Source organism: Pipistrellus kuhlii, unplaced genomic scaffold (genome assembly GCF_014108245.1).
Source record: "Pipistrellus kuhlii isolate mPipKuh1 unplaced genomic scaffold, mPipKuh1.p scaffold_m20_p_1, whole genome shotgun sequence".
NCBI classification, from domain to species: Eukaryota; Metazoa; Chordata; class Mammalia; order Chiroptera; family Vespertilionidae; genus Pipistrellus; species Pipistrellus kuhlii.
The window spans coordinates 130,903,647-130,922,643 of record NW_023425404.1 but is presented as its reverse complement, the minus strand read 5'-3'; the positions used below and the strand labels follow the sequence as shown (position 1 = coordinate 130,922,643).

Genomic DNA, 18,997 nt, shown 5'->3' with positions numbered 1-18,997 from the left:
ATAAGAAAAGGATTTCAAGTTTATAAAACACAAATTCTTAGTACGAGATATCTCTGACTCATTTTCTCATTGTCCTCATTTTCTTATTCAGTTATTATTTTATGTTTTCTCATATGAACCCTCATAATACATCTAAAATTTTGGAAAGATAATCAAGAAATTTTCTTTAGACACTAGCTAAATGCACATTAATCTCTTTAACATGTCCTAAGAATTCAGGGAAACTATGTTTCCAAGACTTCCTTGCAATTAGTTTGGAGTTATATGACCATCCTGGCCAATGGCATGTGGCTAGTAATCAATAAAGACCACTTTCAGGCACCTTCGCATGGTCAGCCCTGCTCTCTCTTCCAAAGTGACTGAGAATGCCACAGATTGAAAGTAGCCGTGTCAAAAAAAAAAAAAAAATGAAATATGACCTACAACTACCTGCAGACTGATAAATGCAAGAAATAGATTATTTTTGTATTGTCATTAAGAATTTGAGGTTTTTGTTATAGCAGTTTGTCCTCATTATGTGGTAAGAAAATTGATATTATTCTACTCTTCGAGCCTGGCAAATACAAGGTAGGAAAAAATAATGTTTGAAACTCTAGTAAAGACTTTACAAACTTACGGATCATTAAGCTCCAGGCATGGTTCAGTTTCTGGCAGAACCCCTAATATGATCCTCTGTTACTAATTTCTGATCCCATATATTTGGCTTTTTCTTTTGAGAAGCTCTGTGTCTTGGAAAAGGCAAAACTTCAGGATAGTAGTAAATGAATGAGGAGGACCATCAAGCCCATCACCTGAAATAAAGTACAACAATGACAAAATATCTCCCTCCTACTTTTTGCAATGTGATTTCACAGCTCCTTCCATCAAGAGATAGAAACATATTATAACTTTTTAAACAAACATATTCAAAAGAACTATCCATCTCAGCTTTTTCCCCCCCACCAGATATCAAACTTTAGGGTACATAAGAATGGCATGAGGCACATATTTAAAATGCATATTCCTGGCTTCAACCCAGGGATAGCAACCAGGTGTCTTGAATACAGATGGGTCAAGACCACAATTTGAAAAACATTTCTTTAGACTCTTTAAAAAACAAACAAACAAAAAATATTTCTAAATACCACTCATTTTATCTCGTTACAGAACTTATCAAGGAAGCATTCTTTTGCCTACCAAACAAAAACAAAAGAAACTATCATGTTGCTAGCTGTGTCCCTTCTCTATTAGGAGGAAAGCAAAACCTCCCTCTTGGCCCAGGTTGGTCCAATGGCCAGTGATAGCTACAAGGAAGGCTGGAAAACTGGGAACAGACTGTCATGATCAGTCTAGGAGCTTCAGGTCCCAGCCTCTAAAGGTTGGCACACTGACAACCTCAACGCAGTGAGGATCCCATCCATAAAGGTGAAATGGAACTAGATAATTCAGTGCTATTTTGAAAGGGAAGGAAGCAAACATATGCTGATTATATGGAAAGTTCTGGAACAAATGCTTTCACATTTTCTGGAACAAATGCTTTCACATTTTTTAAGATTCCCATTTAATGTAATGGCCTCCACTCCCAAGTAAATAGAGCTCTATGCTTTTAGCACATGACCTACGATCTCTTTCAGACTTATTGTGGCACAAGTCATCACTCAAGATCCTTTCCTAAAAATATTGCCTTTTAAAGTTTCTATTCAACGTAATTTTAATCACTCAAAACAGAGTTTGCAAGTTTGTCTCTTAGCTACACTATGTTTTATCTTCTTTATTGAGGTTCTTTGTTTCTTTTATTTCTGGCAGTAAGAGAAAAATTTTTATGCAAACTTGGGGCATAATACTTTTAATCCATTAGAGATATGAATGAAAGGAATCAAATCCCTTCACTATTTTTCCAAAGATTAAAAATCATTAAAAAAAAAAAAAAACCTTAAGGCCCCCAGTGTACTTATGTGGTATATGGTGGTTGCTCTGAGAGATTGAGGGATTAAAATGTTCCTTTTGTTTTCATTCTTTAAAAGAAAAATAAATGCAAAGAAAAATGGTTAATATAATGCACCTGCCCCTTCCAGTCCTTCACCGCACTATTGTCTATGCCCATGGGCTGTGCAAATGTTCATATAAATTCCCCCATTAATCTTCCCTACCTACTCACCCCTGCCCACTCTGTTCCATGCTTCCATGTCTCTGTACATTTGCTTTTAACAGACGCCTAAGCGTTCTTGGGAAATAGGAGTCATCAAGCTACAGGAGAGTACAAACCTTCTCAGGGAGGTTAAGCCAGGGCTATTGGGGGAAAGCGGAGAGGGGTCAGCCTTCCAGTTCATTTCAGTTGAGGTGTCTTCCTTTTCTTAACAAAGGGAGATTGTTAGGAATGCTCCGTGCTGGCACAGGTCCAGAGATCCATGACAAAACTGTCCATGTTTCCTATTTCAGTTCCTCATATTGAGGCCCTAAGTTCTGGTGCCATTTGCCTTGGAATCTGGGGAAGCAGGATGCCAGGAAAAGGAGGCTTCAATCCTCACACACCCTGCTCAATTATAGTCAAGTGAGGCCAGCTTTTTTATCTCAGTCCAGAAAAGACTGGGACTTAGGTGGGCAGGATGTTTTTGGCACGACTCACATAATTACATTCAGGACAAGACTGTATGGAGTAGGGAAGGGAATCCAGCAGGAATATAACCAAAGAGGATTGTAGGCCCTCAAAGAAATATACCCCACATGTAAGAGTCCCAGTGGGCAAATAGTTTACTTTGTAAGCCAACCCACCCATGGATACATACGTGCTAATAAAAATATACCATATGTAAGAAGCATGACTTCCGAATTTTTCCTGATAAAGTAATTGAATGCTGACTTCCAAGACATAGACCCAACTGTTCCCCTCTTGGATGGCAAATGAAATGCAAATATGTGGTCTTGATTATCATAGTGGAATAGAGATTTGACAGATTTAAAACATTATATTTCTGCCAAGACGATTACACTTTCTTCTTTTCTTCCTTCCTTCAAAAACAATATTATTATTTTCCATCCACTTTTCCAGCTGATGGATAGATTACAATGGCATGGAGATTTCCAACCACACTTGCCAGGGTTGGTGTGAGGGTTGAACGTTTTAAAGATTAGCTTGGGCTCATTTTTATGAACTGGGAAGAGGAAAAACTATTTCTGCACATCAGATTTGCAGAGTAAAGACACGCATGCTGACCTGTGGGCTGGTGGAAGTCACTGGTGCTTGCATTTGCTTCCCCATCTCTCTGGAACACACAACCAATTAGGTGGCCAACCCCAAGGGCACAGGGGTCTAAAATCATGTTTCCATCACTTCTCTCTCTGATAGGTTGGAGGACAATTACACAATGGAACACAGAGTTACTTTTTAGACCAATTCTCACCCGAATGCTGTTAATCTTGATTTCATGAGTACATTTTCATAGTTTCGAACGGATGCTAAATTTTCTGAGTGCCAGGTTTTTGAAAGTGTTTATTTTCTACATTTTAAACATTTAATGCTGCTGACTGAAAAAATCATCTTGAAATTTAGCAGAGGCATGATACTTTTTGTGAAATACAGTTGTTGTTTTTTTCCACATCCTACCTATTAGGATCAGGGTATTTGATAGCAAACAATAGAAACTCCCGATAATTTAGATTACAATGGAATTAATGGGAAGGTTGGTGGGTACCTTACAGATCTGATGGAATATGTAACAGAATAAGGCTTAGAAAATACTCAAGAATGAAAGGAGGTTGATGGCAGAGGAATGAGCCAATATCATGACACTGGAATATTCTAGATACATTACTTCTTCTGCATAGGAGACCCAATTGCCATGGGTGCCACCTCCACTGGACACTCACTGACCCCAGGATCTTGACTCTACCACTGCCACCATGAAACCATGATTTATTCTGTCTCTATATCTCTGCATCACTTTCTATATGTTCAACATTTCAGGTGGGAGTTTCTGAAATTAGCTGAGTCAAGGTGCCAAGGGGGAGTCTATGGTGCCCTTCAACCTTTGTGGACTTATATACAGGAGTTATCCCCAAATAAAGACAATTAGATAATGTGGCGTCAAGAAAGTAATAAACTAACATGTCTAATTTTTCCCATCAAATATCCATCCATGTGTCCTCTCAATCACCTGCTAATACTTTCCACAGTGAATATATATCTATCCATGAGAAAATATCTACTCATAATTCCCACTTCTTTTTTATTTACGAGTTTTCTCACTAATTGGTTCCATTATCCAACCATTTTTACCTTTTTTAAAAAATACTTTTCCTTCTATTTCCTTTCTGAATATCTTATACCCTTCCACCTTAATGACAATACACTATATCCATGTATCATCTCCATCTCTTTAAAATGATGAATTTTTAAGGCCAAACCATGCAAGACTATTTTACAATACAAAGCATGATTGAAAAATCAAAAAAGCTGTAATCTCAACATAAAGTGCATATCCAGCTCCTAAAAAAGCATCTTCACATAAATATTCAACTTGAGGATATTTTACAAAAGCAAACTTAGTGTGTTGCCTTCTCTCTCCCCAAAAAAGGGACTAATTGACATCCTACTACTCCCTGTATCATTCTCTACTACTGGAACCACACTCTGAGGTGCTTTAAGAATATTGGGGAAACATGTTCAGTTTTTAAAAAGGCTGAGAATACATTCTTATTTTCCCACCTACAAATTCACTATGGAATACGTTAGAAAATAATTATTAGATTCCAGTAATAAAATATACTTTTATCTTCTCTCCTCCATCAGAAACTTCACAAAATGGAAAGCATATGTGTAAACAAAACTAAAAGTATCACACAAGTTCAGCCCTTGTGGCTCAGTGGTTGAGCACTGACCTATGAACCAGAGGTCACAGAATTCGATTCCTGGTCTGGGCACATGCCCAGGTTGTGGGCTTGATCCCCAGTGGAGGGAGTACAAGAGGCAGCCGATTGATGATTCTCTCTCATCACTGATGCTTCTATCTCCCTCTCTCTTCCTCTCTGAAATAAATAAAAATTAAAAATATCACACAAATAAAGTCAAAAGGTTTAATTTTATTGAATAAAGAAAGTTCATTCAGGGCTAATACATATCACAGGAATATTTTAGATTATAACAGATTATAAATCAATAGCTGATTGGAAGGAAGGAATAAAAAAAGCAGTTTATATTTTCAATGTGGAAAAAAATCTAATTGCTACAGATGTCTTGTAAAATTTCCAGAAGGAGGTCTAGCCACGTTTATTGTTTAGTGGGTTTTCTTTCCTTTTCCAAGGGATGAAAATGAGATTCAATGTGTATATTATTGGTTACAATTAGTATAACAGCTTGGAAAAAAAATCATGAGACAGAAGCATAAATATAATATAAAAAGACAAGATTTTAAAATTGTATTATAGGAATATTAACTATAATAAGTGGAAAAGATACATTAAAATCAGCACTGTATTACACTAGTTCAAACAGAGCTCATAAGGCAGACCAAAGCTGATGCGAGTTAAGGACAATGGTCTGGTTTTAGAAAGGGCGTCCAGACAGACACCACCACAAAGAAATGCCAACACTAACTATGTGGTCCCTTCTGGTTACTCAGTGAAGTGTCACGCTTTCTCCAGGGATTTGTAGTATTCCACCAGCACAGTCCAGGCCTTGGGAGCCATGAAACCCTCAGGAGGCTTCTGGCCATCTCGGGCAAGCTTGCGCATCCGTGTTCCCGAAATAAATTCAAAGTCTTCATGGCTGAAAGAAAATCATGTCACACCTTAAGAAACTTAGTTATAGGAAAATATTAAGAAGCAATTGTCCATTCTGTTCACAGTAGACAAACTTATTGAGAAAAAATGGACATGTACTTGTGAATATCAAGCTGATTTCAAAGTTATCACTGAGTAAAAATGCCACATTATTGAAAATCATCCAATTTCAGAACTGGCAAACCTATTTTAATTGACATTTTTACTGAGATCATTGTAGATTCACAGGCAATTATAAAAATTAATACAGCAAGATCCCATGTATCCGTTTAGCCAGTTTCCCCCAATCGTAACATCTTACAAAACTACCGCATAACATCACAACCAGGGCATCAACACCGAAACCATCTACCATCCTACTCAAATCTCCCTGGTGTTCTTGGTGTTCATTTCCCAGGTCGTTTATTTGGTTCTGTGCAGCGTTATCACACGTGCAGGCTCATGTAGGCGCCACAGTTAAGGTCCAGAACAGTTCCAAAACCAGAACAATCCCTCAAGTTTCCCTTTTATAGCCATACCCGTCTCACCCTCTGCTCCCCAGCCCCTGGCAACTATGAACTTAAAAAAGAAAATTAAATATAATTTAGCTAGCACAGATTAAAAACTTTTAGGAAGGCTGAATCTGAAAGGCGAAATGCACATTGGAACATTAAGAGAAAAACTGGAATTTCATAATAGCAATAGAAAGTACGATAGGTAGCAATAATTGCTATTATTCCACTGATAAGCTACTACAAAGGCAGTGCTAGTCCTTCTCATCTTCAGACATACAAAACGCAACAAAGCCCTTACATCATTAAGCATGTGGCACCTACAGCTATTACACATACGGTCTACTGGTAACGTCATCCTCTTCCCTCGGACAATGGGACCAACTAGAAAGCAGACCAGGACCCAGCATGAGCTCTGGATCACTCAAGTCACCAAATCACAGATCACATTTACTCCCTATTAGAAGCTCTATGTTCCCTCCCCTCTTCATTATCTGTGGAGCTAAACTGAGGATCCAGTGACATCATAAACTGCCAAATGGCCCTTCCTTCTAGAGGTATGCTAGGTATGTTTTAATAATCACATTTCCAGGAATTTACATGAAGGAAATAGTCAGAGATGCAGATAAATATTATGCAGAAAGATACCTATTATGAAAGTTGTTTTATATAAATAACCTAAAAGATATAAATAACCTAAAAGTTGACGGTTCTAAATAAACGATGGTATAGCCCTGAAGAGAATTATGTAGTTATTAAAATACAGGTAAGGGCAGGGAAAGATGTTCATGATATAATTAATACATGAAATAACCAGGATAGAAAACTTTATACAGCCGAGGCCGGTTTGGCTCAGTGGTAGAGCATCGGTCTGCTGAAAGGTTCCAGGTTCGATTCCGGTCAAGGGCATGTACATTGGTTGCGGGCACATTCCCAGTAGGGGGTGTGCAAGAGGCAGCTGGTAAATGTTTCTTTCTCATTGATGTTTCTGGCTCTCTGTCTCTCTCCCTTCCTCTCTGTAAGAAATCAATAAAATATATATATAAAAAAAGAAAACTTTATACATACCACCACTGCAATTTTGTTAAAATACAAGGAATGGGGGGGGGGGGGGGAGAGGAAAGGAAGGCTATAAAAAAACACGGAAACGTTAAAAGGATATTTCAACAAAGTGGTGTCATGAGTGCTTTTACTTTTGTTCAACATGTGTTCTGCAGTTTTCTACAATAATGATTTGTATCAATTATCAAAATCAAATAAAATATCAAAAACAATTATGAGTAAACGCTTATTTTAAAAATCGCTATCCAAAGTGATATATAATAATTTAAATTCCTTTCATCAGGCTGAAACCTCCATCATTTGGAATGCCACTCCAATGAGAGCAGATGAGCAGGATGCTGCTGTAGCACATGCTCCCTGTTCTAGTCCTACCGCAGTGACATTGCTACCAAGCAGAAGGCACTACTTCTTTCATTCAGACACGTTGACATCTTCTCCTAGTCGCCCTGTCTGCTCTTCCTCTTCCCCGCACTACCAGAGAAACAAAAGGACACACAGATACGATAGTATTTCAACAGCCCTCTTCTTCTCAGGTGAAATGGCTATACAATTTTCAAAGGTGGTGATGAGAAGGAAAGGGTGATGGAGAATGCCTCAAAGCAGGCTGGATTCAAACAGTTTAAATCTCCCACTTCTGTCATCTATGCAATATGCAGAAAAGTCAGAGCTAGACTGGCCTGTACAGATGAAATGGTGACCACAGTTGAAACATGAAGTAAGCAATCATTTTCCTCTCTTTTTTAAATTGATTTTTAGAGAGAGCAGAATGGAGAGGGAGAGAGAAAGAAACCTAGAAGTAAGAGAGAAACATCAATCGGCTGCCTCCCACATTGACCAGGATCAAACTTGCAACCTGGGTATATGCCCTAACTTGAAATTGAACCCAAGACCCTGTGGTGCATGGTTCAGTGATCAACCAACTGAACCACACCAGCCAGGGAGTGATCATCTTTCTCTTCCATGAATGAGTTCAACTTAAGGTGAGAAAAAAGAAATTTACTGCACGTGAGTTAGGCCTAGAAGCAATACTATGAGAGATTTTTTTAAAAATCAGAAAAGGTTGGGTTTAGAAACATAACTTGTAAATTGTCAACACTGAAATGAAAACTGGATTTTTGAAAAGATAAGCTCAGCAAAAGTATTTGTCAAAGGAACAGGAAGAAACCCAAGAAAATTATAAGAAAGTCATAGAAGAAGGGACATTTTAAAAGTTTAAGGCCACAGAGGGACTAAGGAAGATGGCCATGAATGAAGGGGGGAAAAACCCAAACCACTGGATTGACAAACCAGAATTTAAATTTTCTTTAATGGAAGAGTTTTAGTGGGTGATGAAGAAAACAGATGGAATAGTAAAATGGCAGAGACGCAGAGGAGAAAAGATGCGATTTTTTTTTTTTTTCAAGAAAAGAGTAAGTACACAGGCAGAACAAAATGAGTGGCAAGAATGAAGCTCAGAGCTAATTTTAGAAGCAGGATGAAAACCAGGAGGGAGGAAACAGGAAGACGGAGAAGGTCTGAAAGAAAGAACATGGGGGAAGGAGCTTTGGCAAGGAGGGTCAAGAATGAAGAAAAGAATAGTGATGGTTTGAAATTAGAAGAAGGTGAGGCAGTTAATGTTTCCACAAAGACGTAAAGTTGGCTTCTGAGGGTAACCAGAAGCTGTATGGGAATAAACTGGTAATAGAATCTATCAACTCAGTCAACTGATCTCCACCTCATCTTCAGGTTACACCTGCGAGGATCAAAGCCAAGCCTAGGCACAAAGTCAATGGGGGCTGGTGGGTCCAGATTTCTTCCCAATTGTATCTCAAAATCCTTGCTCCTGCCTGATGCAAGCTTGGTTAGTTCAGCTGAGAACCATTTGACAAAATCTCAGACTGAATGTTCCTTAGAAGGTTCCCTTACCAGCTCCCTAACTAAGCTTCATGGAGGAAAATGATGACCCGAACACTTTCTGGCCAGATAAATTTAAAACTCTGATTTCGAAAAAGAAAATGTTGTCACATGCATGAAGCAATCTTTGGTTGTTGATGGCAGTGAGAAAAACACAAGAGCACAGCAGCTGCTGGATGATTCCGTCTTGCCTTTTTGATTAAAGGAAGAAAGGCCAGACCAATTGAAGTCTTTTCTTTCCCCAGAATGCCATGCTGTCTAAAATCCAGAAGTTTGCTTGCATTCCTTTTGAAATTGCATTTTAAAACCAAGGTCCCTGGGTACCTCTTTTCCTGACGCTATTTCACACCCCATCTGCCCTGCATGCCACAGGCATTTCTTCATCACATGGAACTGGATTTCCTACTTCCACATGGTGGTGGTTGCACTCCACCCTGGCTAGGAAAAACACATTCATTTCCCTCTGCCTCATAACTGTACTTCTATCAGTCACACACGGATTCTGTTTTTCATCAGAAGGCCAACGCAAGGCCTAGAATCACAGTGTTTACAATCATATATTTAAATGAGCATTATTTTACAGAAATAATTAAATCAAGCAGAAGTTGAGCATTCCAGGAATGATCTAAAATTAGCTCTGACCTTCACCTGTGAGTAACCAGGAATCTGCTGAAGCAGAAAAGGCTACTGAATAAAAGACGTAAGGCTCTGACTACAAAGCAACTCTAATTAGGCGATCTAATTGTACTAGTTACCAATCTTCCCTGGAACCTAGAAAAGAAACACAAGTATGCTTTGGTTTTTTCTTCTCAAAACCACTTGGTCATAGAGTCTTATAATCCACAGCTGACAGAACTCCTGCTCTTAAAAAAAAAAAAAAAAGGGGGGGGGGAGCATTTAAACTGCAGGAAGGGGGAAACCAGACAATCAAGTAGACTACGTGGGGCCCCGTGGGACCAGCATCGTCCCCCACATGGGGCACACTAACCACATGTGGCCAGCATCTTGACTAACTCCGACGTTCAATAACTGCTGGAGATTTTACATCTTTACAACCATCTGCAGTCTTTCAGTCCACATATGTGGCCATCAGAGCCACTAGCACAAGCTATTTAAATGACAAGGGCTGGGGACAGTAGATAGCTCTTCAAGCGCACCTTCTGACTGTTCATATTCCATTAGGCCAGCTTTGCTAACTAGATGGTAAGCGATCAGAGAAGCAAAGAAGAATTTATTTTGTAATATAACTAAAATTAATGATGGTCACTTATAAATGAATCTAATAAACTACTTGGGACCTATTTAAGTTTTCATCCAGTTTGAATGATGCTTATATATAATACAGTACATACACACCAACAACTAAGAATGAGGTAAAAAAAAAAATCGTCTTTTCACAACCCAATAAATAGCTTTTTGTCTTTCTTTCTAGGAACTAAAAAGCAGTGTTTGACATCATACATAACAAATTTCAAAACTTTTATCTCCAAACCAAGACCAATTGAAATACGCAAAACATTTAGAACTTAACCCAGTCCTTAATTCATCATGTTTTCCTCCCACCATCTCAGTTTTATGAATAAAAGTTAGAGAACTGCTTCTACCAGACAATCAGTCAAATATCAAATCGTTTCCTGACGTCACTGCAATTCAATTTTCTTTACTGTAATGGGTCACAAAATCTGTAATGTATTAATGTCAGGTGAACAACATAATGGTTGGATATCTGTATTGGGAAATTATCACCACAAAATAAGCCTAGTTAACATCCATTGTCATACATAGTTACCAAAAACAAAGATTTTGTCTTATGTTGAGAACTTTTTTTTTTAAATATATTTTATTGATTTTTCTTACAGAGAGGAAAGGAGAGAGATAGAGAGATAGAAACGTCGATGAGAGAGAAACATCAACCAGCTGCCTCTTGCACACCCCCTACCGGGGATGTGCCCCCAATCAATGTACATGCCCTTGACCGGAATCAAACCTGGGATCTTTCAGTCTGCAGACCGACGCTCCGACGCTCTACCGCTGAGCCAAACCGGTTTTAGCTTATGTTGAGAACTTTTAAGATCTGCTTGCTTAGCAACTTTCAAATATGCAATACAACATTATTAGGTCTAGTCACCATGCCTGGCATTACATCCCCATGGCTAGAAGTTTATAGCTTTTGACTAACTTCACCCATTCCCTCCCGCCTCTGGCAACCACCCATCTGTTCTTTGTATCTCTGAGCTAGAGAAGAAGGGTTTTTTAACTGAGTGCCAATGAACAGGTTTCAAAAGGATCCACAAATACCCTGCTGGGCAAAATTCTGGGTTTTTGTGCTCCCTCAGTTAGAAAAAGATACATCACTTTTATCTTCTTCTTTAAAAAAAAAAAAGTCTCTGATTACTCAAGAATGGCTCCATTTTCAGGAAACTAGTCCTGGAAGCTCTCAGATGCCCACCACCAACATAAAACTGCCTGGGCTGAGGCATCTGGCCCAGGGCTGTTCTATGCAGACCGCTGACATGCTTGGATGCTGCGTCCTATACAAGGCCTCCGACTAAGGCAGGAGGTTATACAGACAGAAATGATACATTTTCAAAGGGTTTTTTTAAAGTAGTAGCCCAAAGAGCTTAATTCTTTACAAGTTAACCATAAAAATTAAGTGAACCCGAGTACTGAATTCTAGGTAACAAGGACGTTGGTCTAACTACTTCCTTTCTATTTGTCACAAGATTTCTTAAATGTTTTTGTTATCTGCTTTCTACTATATTGGCATATGTGACTATCTTCATTTATTTAGAAACCAGGATTTCCAGTACTCTGAAAACACATAGATCAGCTCCAAATATCAAAGTAGGAAGACGACTCTGAGGGAAAAAGGAATGCTTCTTTTTCATTTGTCAATGATGAAATAAGTAAGAAAAGCATACGGGCCCTAGCTGGTTTGGCTCAGTGGATAGAGCTTTGGCCTGTGGACTGAAGGGTCCCCGGTTTAATTCTGGTCAAGGGCACATGCCCGGGTTATGGGCTCCATCCCCAGTGGGGGGCATGCAAGAGACAGCCTATCAATGATTCTCTCTCACCACTGATGTTTCTATTTCTCTCACCCTCTCCCTTCCTCTCTGAAATCAATAAAAATATTTTCTTTTTAAAAAGGAGAGCATAAGATACTCAAATATGCCAATATTGTTACAAACCATTGGTTGCTATCATATCTCTTCCTCCCCAGGGCCAACATTTTACCACAAACAGGACAGGCGCTCCTAACAATGAATTGTGTGGCTCCCAGTGTCAACAGGGCTGAGCTGAGAAAGCCTGCTAACTGGCACAATAGAAGGGGGAAAATCAATTCATGGAACATATGACTTGTGGCTATTTCCTCCTGGGCCTCTTTACCAGATCAGTGACTGGATACGGCACAGCTCTACACTCGAGAGAAATCACAGCCTGATCTCAATAAGTAGTGCAGCATTTGAAGGCATGGGTATAGAAAAAGGATACCCCATGTTTGTAAGAGGAAAGGGTGGGAAGAAGTGGGACCAGGTGGGACAGGCAGATACCACCATCCCTCAGTGATATCTAAGGACATGAGCAGAAGTCCTTCCCGCCAGTCTCATTCTGAAGCACACAGGGGGCCTACACAGTGTGATCATTCATTCCTGTCACCATTCACCCCTGTCATCATTCACTGCACACACCCCATCAGACTCATGGCACAGTACAGTACCAAAACTGACAATGAGGAGCCTTGAGATGTGCACAGAGAACTTCTAACAGCATGGAAAGATGCTCATGAAAAGCAAATAATAAAAAGCAAGAACAAAGTTCTACTATATTATACACTCAGCTATGTTAAATGAATGCACAGAAAACTTAAGCAAAGCACATATTTACTGGTTGACCACTGGGGGAACTCATCCCATTCATCCTTTATTCAGCTGAGGATTTATCAAATCAGGGTATCCCACTCACCATGAAGGAGGAACTGCCTAGGAACATCACAGAGACCCGTTTCCCTTCCGCCAGCGGGAGTGTTAGGAATACCTTGTCATGCTCTGCTGGGAGCCCCAGATCACTCTACTCTTAGCACTAAGGGAAACATCTCCCTGGGAACTCTCTTGCTTCTTCCACTTTTCCTCTAGTACTGACAGGTGTGTCCATTCATCCTCCCAGAGGAGTCAAACCTGGTAAGGGTTTTGAAATAAAGAGAGAAAGAAGAGACCTTTGACCTGCACTGATTCAAGGTTACTTTGGTCTTCCTGGCACTAAAACAATAAATCTTCCATCTACGCCAGCTCACTAGAGTTCTAATAGGGGCTTCCGCTGTTGGCTACTTCTCAGTGCATGTCCCTCTGCTCACAACCACCTTCTCTCTTATAAATGTTAAGACTGGTGAAAAGCAGTACATGGATAGTGCTTGGTTTTATAATGAAAATACTATGGCCCTAGATGGTTTGGCTCAATGCATAGAGCGTTGGCCTGCGGACTGAAGGATCCTGGGTTCGATTCTGGTCAATGGCATATGTCCAGGGTTACGGGTTTAATCCCTAGTGGGGGGCATGCAGGAGGCAGCCAATCAATGATTCTCTCTTATCACTGATGTTTCTATCTCTTTCTCCCTCTCCCTTCTTCTTTGAAATCAATAAAAATATTTATAAAAGTATTTTTTTAAAAAAAGAAAATACTATGAAATCTCATTAAGTATCATTCATTCCTAATGTTAACTACCAGAGAGAAAAAGATTACTTTTATTTATTTATTTTTTTAAGAAAATATAAGCTTCTCACTTCTCTGGAATGTTCTCTAGAGTGGTCTATGAAGGGATAAAAAAAATAACTACATTTCCATATTAGCTATTTCATTGCTGATCAAAGGAAATATTCCATAAAATTGGGGAGAAAATTATCAGTATATTGGTTAATAAACGTCTCTTAATTATGGGAGCAAAATGCAAAAAATTACTTTGTTTATGAACTGTTTTATAAAATGGAAAGTCAGAATCTTGCCATCAGAACACTCTCAGAATCACAGTATTATTGCAGAAAGCATAACATGTACCTTGTATAAAATAATGATGGTGTTAGAAACACAGTCACTATACTAATTGCACTGTATTTTTATACCTACCAATTCTTCTCCTTAAAACCCCCTGTCGCTGAAACCGGTTTGGCTCAGTGGTAGAACGTCGGTCTGCGGACTGAAAGGTCCAGGGTTCGATTCCGGTCAAGGGCATGTACATTGGTTGCGGGCACATCCCCGGTAGGGAGTGTACAAGAGGCAGCTGGTCGGTGTTTCTCTCTCATCCACGTTTCTAGCTCTCTATCCCTCTCTCCTCCCTGTAAAAAAATCAATAAAATATATATTAAAAAAACAAAACAAAACCCTGTCTGTCACCTCTGGAATTCCAGAGAACACTGAACTAAAATGTTTTGTTGGTGGTGATGGTGTTTGTTTTGAAATCCAGGAGGAGAGGGGAGGATAAAAGAAGATATTAGATTTATGTATTTAGTAAGAAAAAAATCAGCCTTCATTTAATATAGCAATTATACTTTAAATCCTAATGACTATGTCTCCTAAAGATGTTTTGAGTCAATCCATATCTCCCAATTCTTGTCACAATCTAGGCAAACCGAAGCTCCCATTAACTCCTGCTGGCACAAATGCACACCTTGACACTGAGGATTTTAATATCACAGTTTTGTGACCAAATATCTAGTTCTTTTTTGCAATTCGGTCTCTGGCTCTGCTTGAGTGACTAAGCAGCTTGGCAGTTTGAACTCTGATGAACTGCACTCCCTACTGTTTAAACATGGCTTGTTTTACAGCTTTGTTTTGCGAGCTCCAAGGAAAACCCAGCCAGTGGCCAGTGTCTTGTGACAATTCCGCTGACGTTATGATACTGACCCTTGGTCATATCTCATGATTCCACCTGCTGATCCTAAATTAGCAAACATTGGAAAGCTCAGTTGCCCTAACCCCGTGGTTGGCAAACTGCGGCTCTCGAGCTGTGGCTCTTTGGCCCCTGAGTGTGGCTCTTCCACAAAATACCATGGCCTGGGCAAGTCTATTTTGAAGAAGTGGTGTTAGAAGAAATTTAAGTTTAAAAAATTTGGCTCTCAAGAGAACTTTCAATTGTTGTACTGTTGGTATTTGGCTCTACTGACTAATGAGTTTGCTGACCACTGACCTAACCACCCAGAAAATGTAGAGTGCATACTAACGGCTCTGCTTTCCCTTAGCAATCAATCCCCTTAAAGGTCAGCCTCCTGTGGTTTTTGTCCTTAAATGCCCTGCCCTACCTCTCCCTCTTCAGAATGTGCTTTGTTTGTACTGGAAGCTGTGTCTCCTGGGCTTGCAATCCATGCTTTTTTTAAAATATATTTTATTGATTTTTCACAGAGAAGAAGGGAGAGAGATAGAGAGCTAGAAACGTCGATGAGAGAGAAACATCGACCAGCTGCCTCTTGCACACCCACCACCGGGGATGTGCCCACAACCAACGTACATGCCCTTGATCGGAATCGAACCTGTGACCTTTCAGTCCGACGCTCTACCAGTGAGCCAAACCGGTTTCAGCAACCCATGCTTTTGAGAATAAACCTCTTGATTTAAAATCCAAGGTCTTGGAAATGTGTTGATAACAATGACATCCCCTCCCAATTTTCTCTTGCCTGTATTGCTAGGTTATTTCTTTATGAGGGTGTGCCATGTAGATAGTTTCAAACTTATCTTTGTTCTTATAAACATTGCAAGCATAGCTATTTCTGCAATCTATTATTTGGTAATTCTATTGCGTGAAGTCTGTGCAGGTCTCTTCTGCTGACTGTAGTTTCCACTTTTCTGGTTTCCTTGTGTATTTTTTCATTTTTGGCTGAAACTGTCCAGTCAGCTTGTGTAATTATTTATTGGAATAAGTTGAGTCCTAAAACAAAGATGTTAATGCCCCAGGAGAATTTTGTTTGCTTTTACTGAATACTTTGAGGCACATCTGGTCAAGAACCATCTAAAACTCCCATGTGAGATGAAGACTTTCTGGCTGTTTAGTGTTTTGTTTTGATGTCACCCATATAATATGTGCTTGGCCCCCTAGAGCAGAGTTTGGGCTCCTGAATATAATGCTCTGTGCTCTCCTCACCTTCTCCCAGGGGAGTGGACTGGGTTCCCTTCAGGTTCCTCCTTACACGTAGGTGGGAAGGAGTCCCAGCTAAACAGGATTGTCTCCTGCTGGACTGCGACCTAAGACAGGACCATGGCAATCAATACTCAAGTGTGCTAAGCCCACCAGGATGAGAGCAGCTTCAGTGCTCAGAGTATCTGGACTCCAGCCTTCACTTAAGAGTTTGGCCTTGACTTCTCCAAGTAAGCTATGTCAGAAGCAGACTCAGGAATTCTACAAGAAGGAAAAATAAAGGATCCCAGATGGTGGCGTAGGTAAACACCTAAACTGCTGCCTTGCACAACAATTTCAAAACTACAATTAAAAGACAAAACATCTATCACCCAGAACCATGGGAAAGCTGGCTGAGTGGAAGTTCTACAACTTAGAAGGAAAGAGAGAAGAGCATTGATACCTGCACAAGCGCTGAAAAGCTGAGGTACGGAGGCCCATGCGCTCAGGGCTGGCAGCGGACGTTGCTTTCTTCAACCTGAAGGGAGACAAGCTCCCGATTTCTCTGAAATTCAGTTTCTGGAAAGACACAGGGGACCAAACTCCTACGGGGAGAAGCTGGACTGTCTGCCATCAGGTCGGAAAGTGAGGGTGGCTTGCTTGCAGAGGTGTGCGCAGGAATAACTGCTTGCTACGCTAGGGCGCGGGACACGAAGATGTGACATATATATAGCTTTAAGAGGTATCATACCCCTGCCAGGTGTAGCTCAGCAGTTGTGCATCGACTCAGGACCAAGAGGTCACAGATTCAATTTCCGGTCAGGACATATGCCTGAGTTGTGGGCTCAATCCCCAGTGAGGGTTGTACAGCAGGTGGCCAATCAATGATTCTCTCTCATCATTGATGTTTCTCTCTCTCTCTCCCTCTTCCTCTCTGAAATCAATAAACATCTACACTAATAAAAGAGAGAGATGCAAATTGACTATATCTTATCGACACCCACCAGCCTATCAGGAGTATGCAAATGAACTCAACAAAGATGGTAGGTTAATTTGCATACATAGGCACCTAGCTGGGGCAGGATGCTTGCATCATCACCAAGGCAACAATGCAGGCATACCGCAGTGCCCCAGCCACTCAGGGCCTCTGGGCAGCATGGGAAGGCAGAAAGACGGCTCCGGGCGGAGCGAAGGTGATGCCAGCAGCCAGGGGAAGGAAGGCCCATTTTTACAAGAATCTTCATGCATCAAGCCTCTACTATATTAATTTTAAAAAAAAGAGTCACCATAAAGAAACTGCTAGAATAGATGAGCTTTCCTGTGGAAAGTATACAAAAGAAGGGAAGAATATATTGTATATGAAAAGGCCTTGAAGGATACCTACAATTAGAATGTATTTTTTAAATTAAATCTTTATTGTTGGAAGTATTACATATGTCCCCTTTGTTTCCTCATTGGCCTCCTTCTATCCCACCCCCACCCCTGACACAGAATGTGTATTTTTTTAATAACACTAATACTGTATGATTTTGAGTATATGCCAGTATTTTAAAACTATGAAAAAAATACTCTATTGATAATGTGGAAATAACTGAACAGCAAACATTTACATCCACCTGTCCCTTCATTTATCCATTTCCAAAAGGCATACTCACTCATGTGTGCTTTTTTTTTTTTTAGTTACTATTTCAAGCATGTGAATCATAATCTTACATTTACTCAAATACAAAGATTTACTGCATAAAGGGGGGAAAAAAGTTACACCCCAAAAAAGTATCCCTGAAAGTTTGCAATATCTGAAAGAAAGGACTTTAATCTTGTAGTCCTAAAACTAAATTTTTTTGAATCTCTATTATAGCTAATATGGACCTACTTAACTTCCTAAGTATAAACAGATGATTTTTATCATAATTCCTATCAATAATATCTTGCCTGAAATTTTTATGAAGCTGGTTTTTTCTCCCTAAATCTTGTCTTACACTGGTATTTAGTGAAATCAAAAGCTATAAAATCATTAATTACATAAAAGTTGGCATTGAACAATGTCCATTAATCAAATTTAAGCCAACATCATATGCACATAATTAATAACTGTTTTCTCACTACATCAAAGACTATTGCCTTTCCACAAAATTTTAATCACTTTCCAACATATTCCCATCAACTTAATTATATTTGAACACAATGTAAAAATTTAGAAAACTAAGGCAGTTTTAAAGCCTCCCAAGTTACAATTTATTAAGATTTGCTAACTCAAAAAAAATTCCAAGAAAATGAGCTGCTCATGCAACTAATATAGAATTCATCATTGGAAAATCTTATGAGAACTGATGTAATTATTTAGCTTTTGAATGATTAAAAGAGAGACTTAGAGCAATATTACCCAGGAAACATGAAAGTTATCAAGGGCCTCCCAGCCCATCAGTCAACTAACTACATACAGATGAGTTCTAGGGTCCTGCATGTGATTAAATCAGCTGATCATGCAAAGAAGCCAAAGTAATGAAACAGAGGCACAAGGATCATGTAAAAGAAAAGCTCTGGCTCTCTTTAGTTTTGTCTCCTGTAAATGCACCTAAGTTTTATGCATTTGGCCACTAGTTGAATGATTCTATTTTTCTCTCCTCTCTCTGTAAGTGACTGGTCATTACTTTCAAAACATCTCATACACCAGTGTTTCCCAAAGTGTGGTACA

The 18,997-nt window shown here is 39.5% G+C and overlaps 1 protein-coding gene across 6 annotated transcripts in view; it reads right to left on the bottom strand.

Moving 5' to 3' along the window:
* PAPSS1 (3'-phosphoadenosine 5'-phosphosulfate synthase 1) overlaps nt 1-18,997 on the bottom strand; it is a 115,378-nt gene that overhangs the window by 4,530 nt on the left and 91,851 nt on the right. For 3 of the 6 annotated variants that reach the window (XM_036409631.2, XM_045589190.1, XM_036409642.2), the window contains exon 12: nt 5,041-5,743. In XM_036409631.2, the coding sequence (XP_036265524.1) occupies nt 5,605-5,743 (139 nt within the window). In that variant the 3' untranslated portion in view covers nt 5,041-5,604. Of the gene's footprint in view, nt 1-5,040; nt 5,766-18,997 lie in introns of those variants that run through there. The other 3 variants (XM_036409640.2, XM_036409656.2, XM_036409649.2) reach the window with 3 other exon arrangements.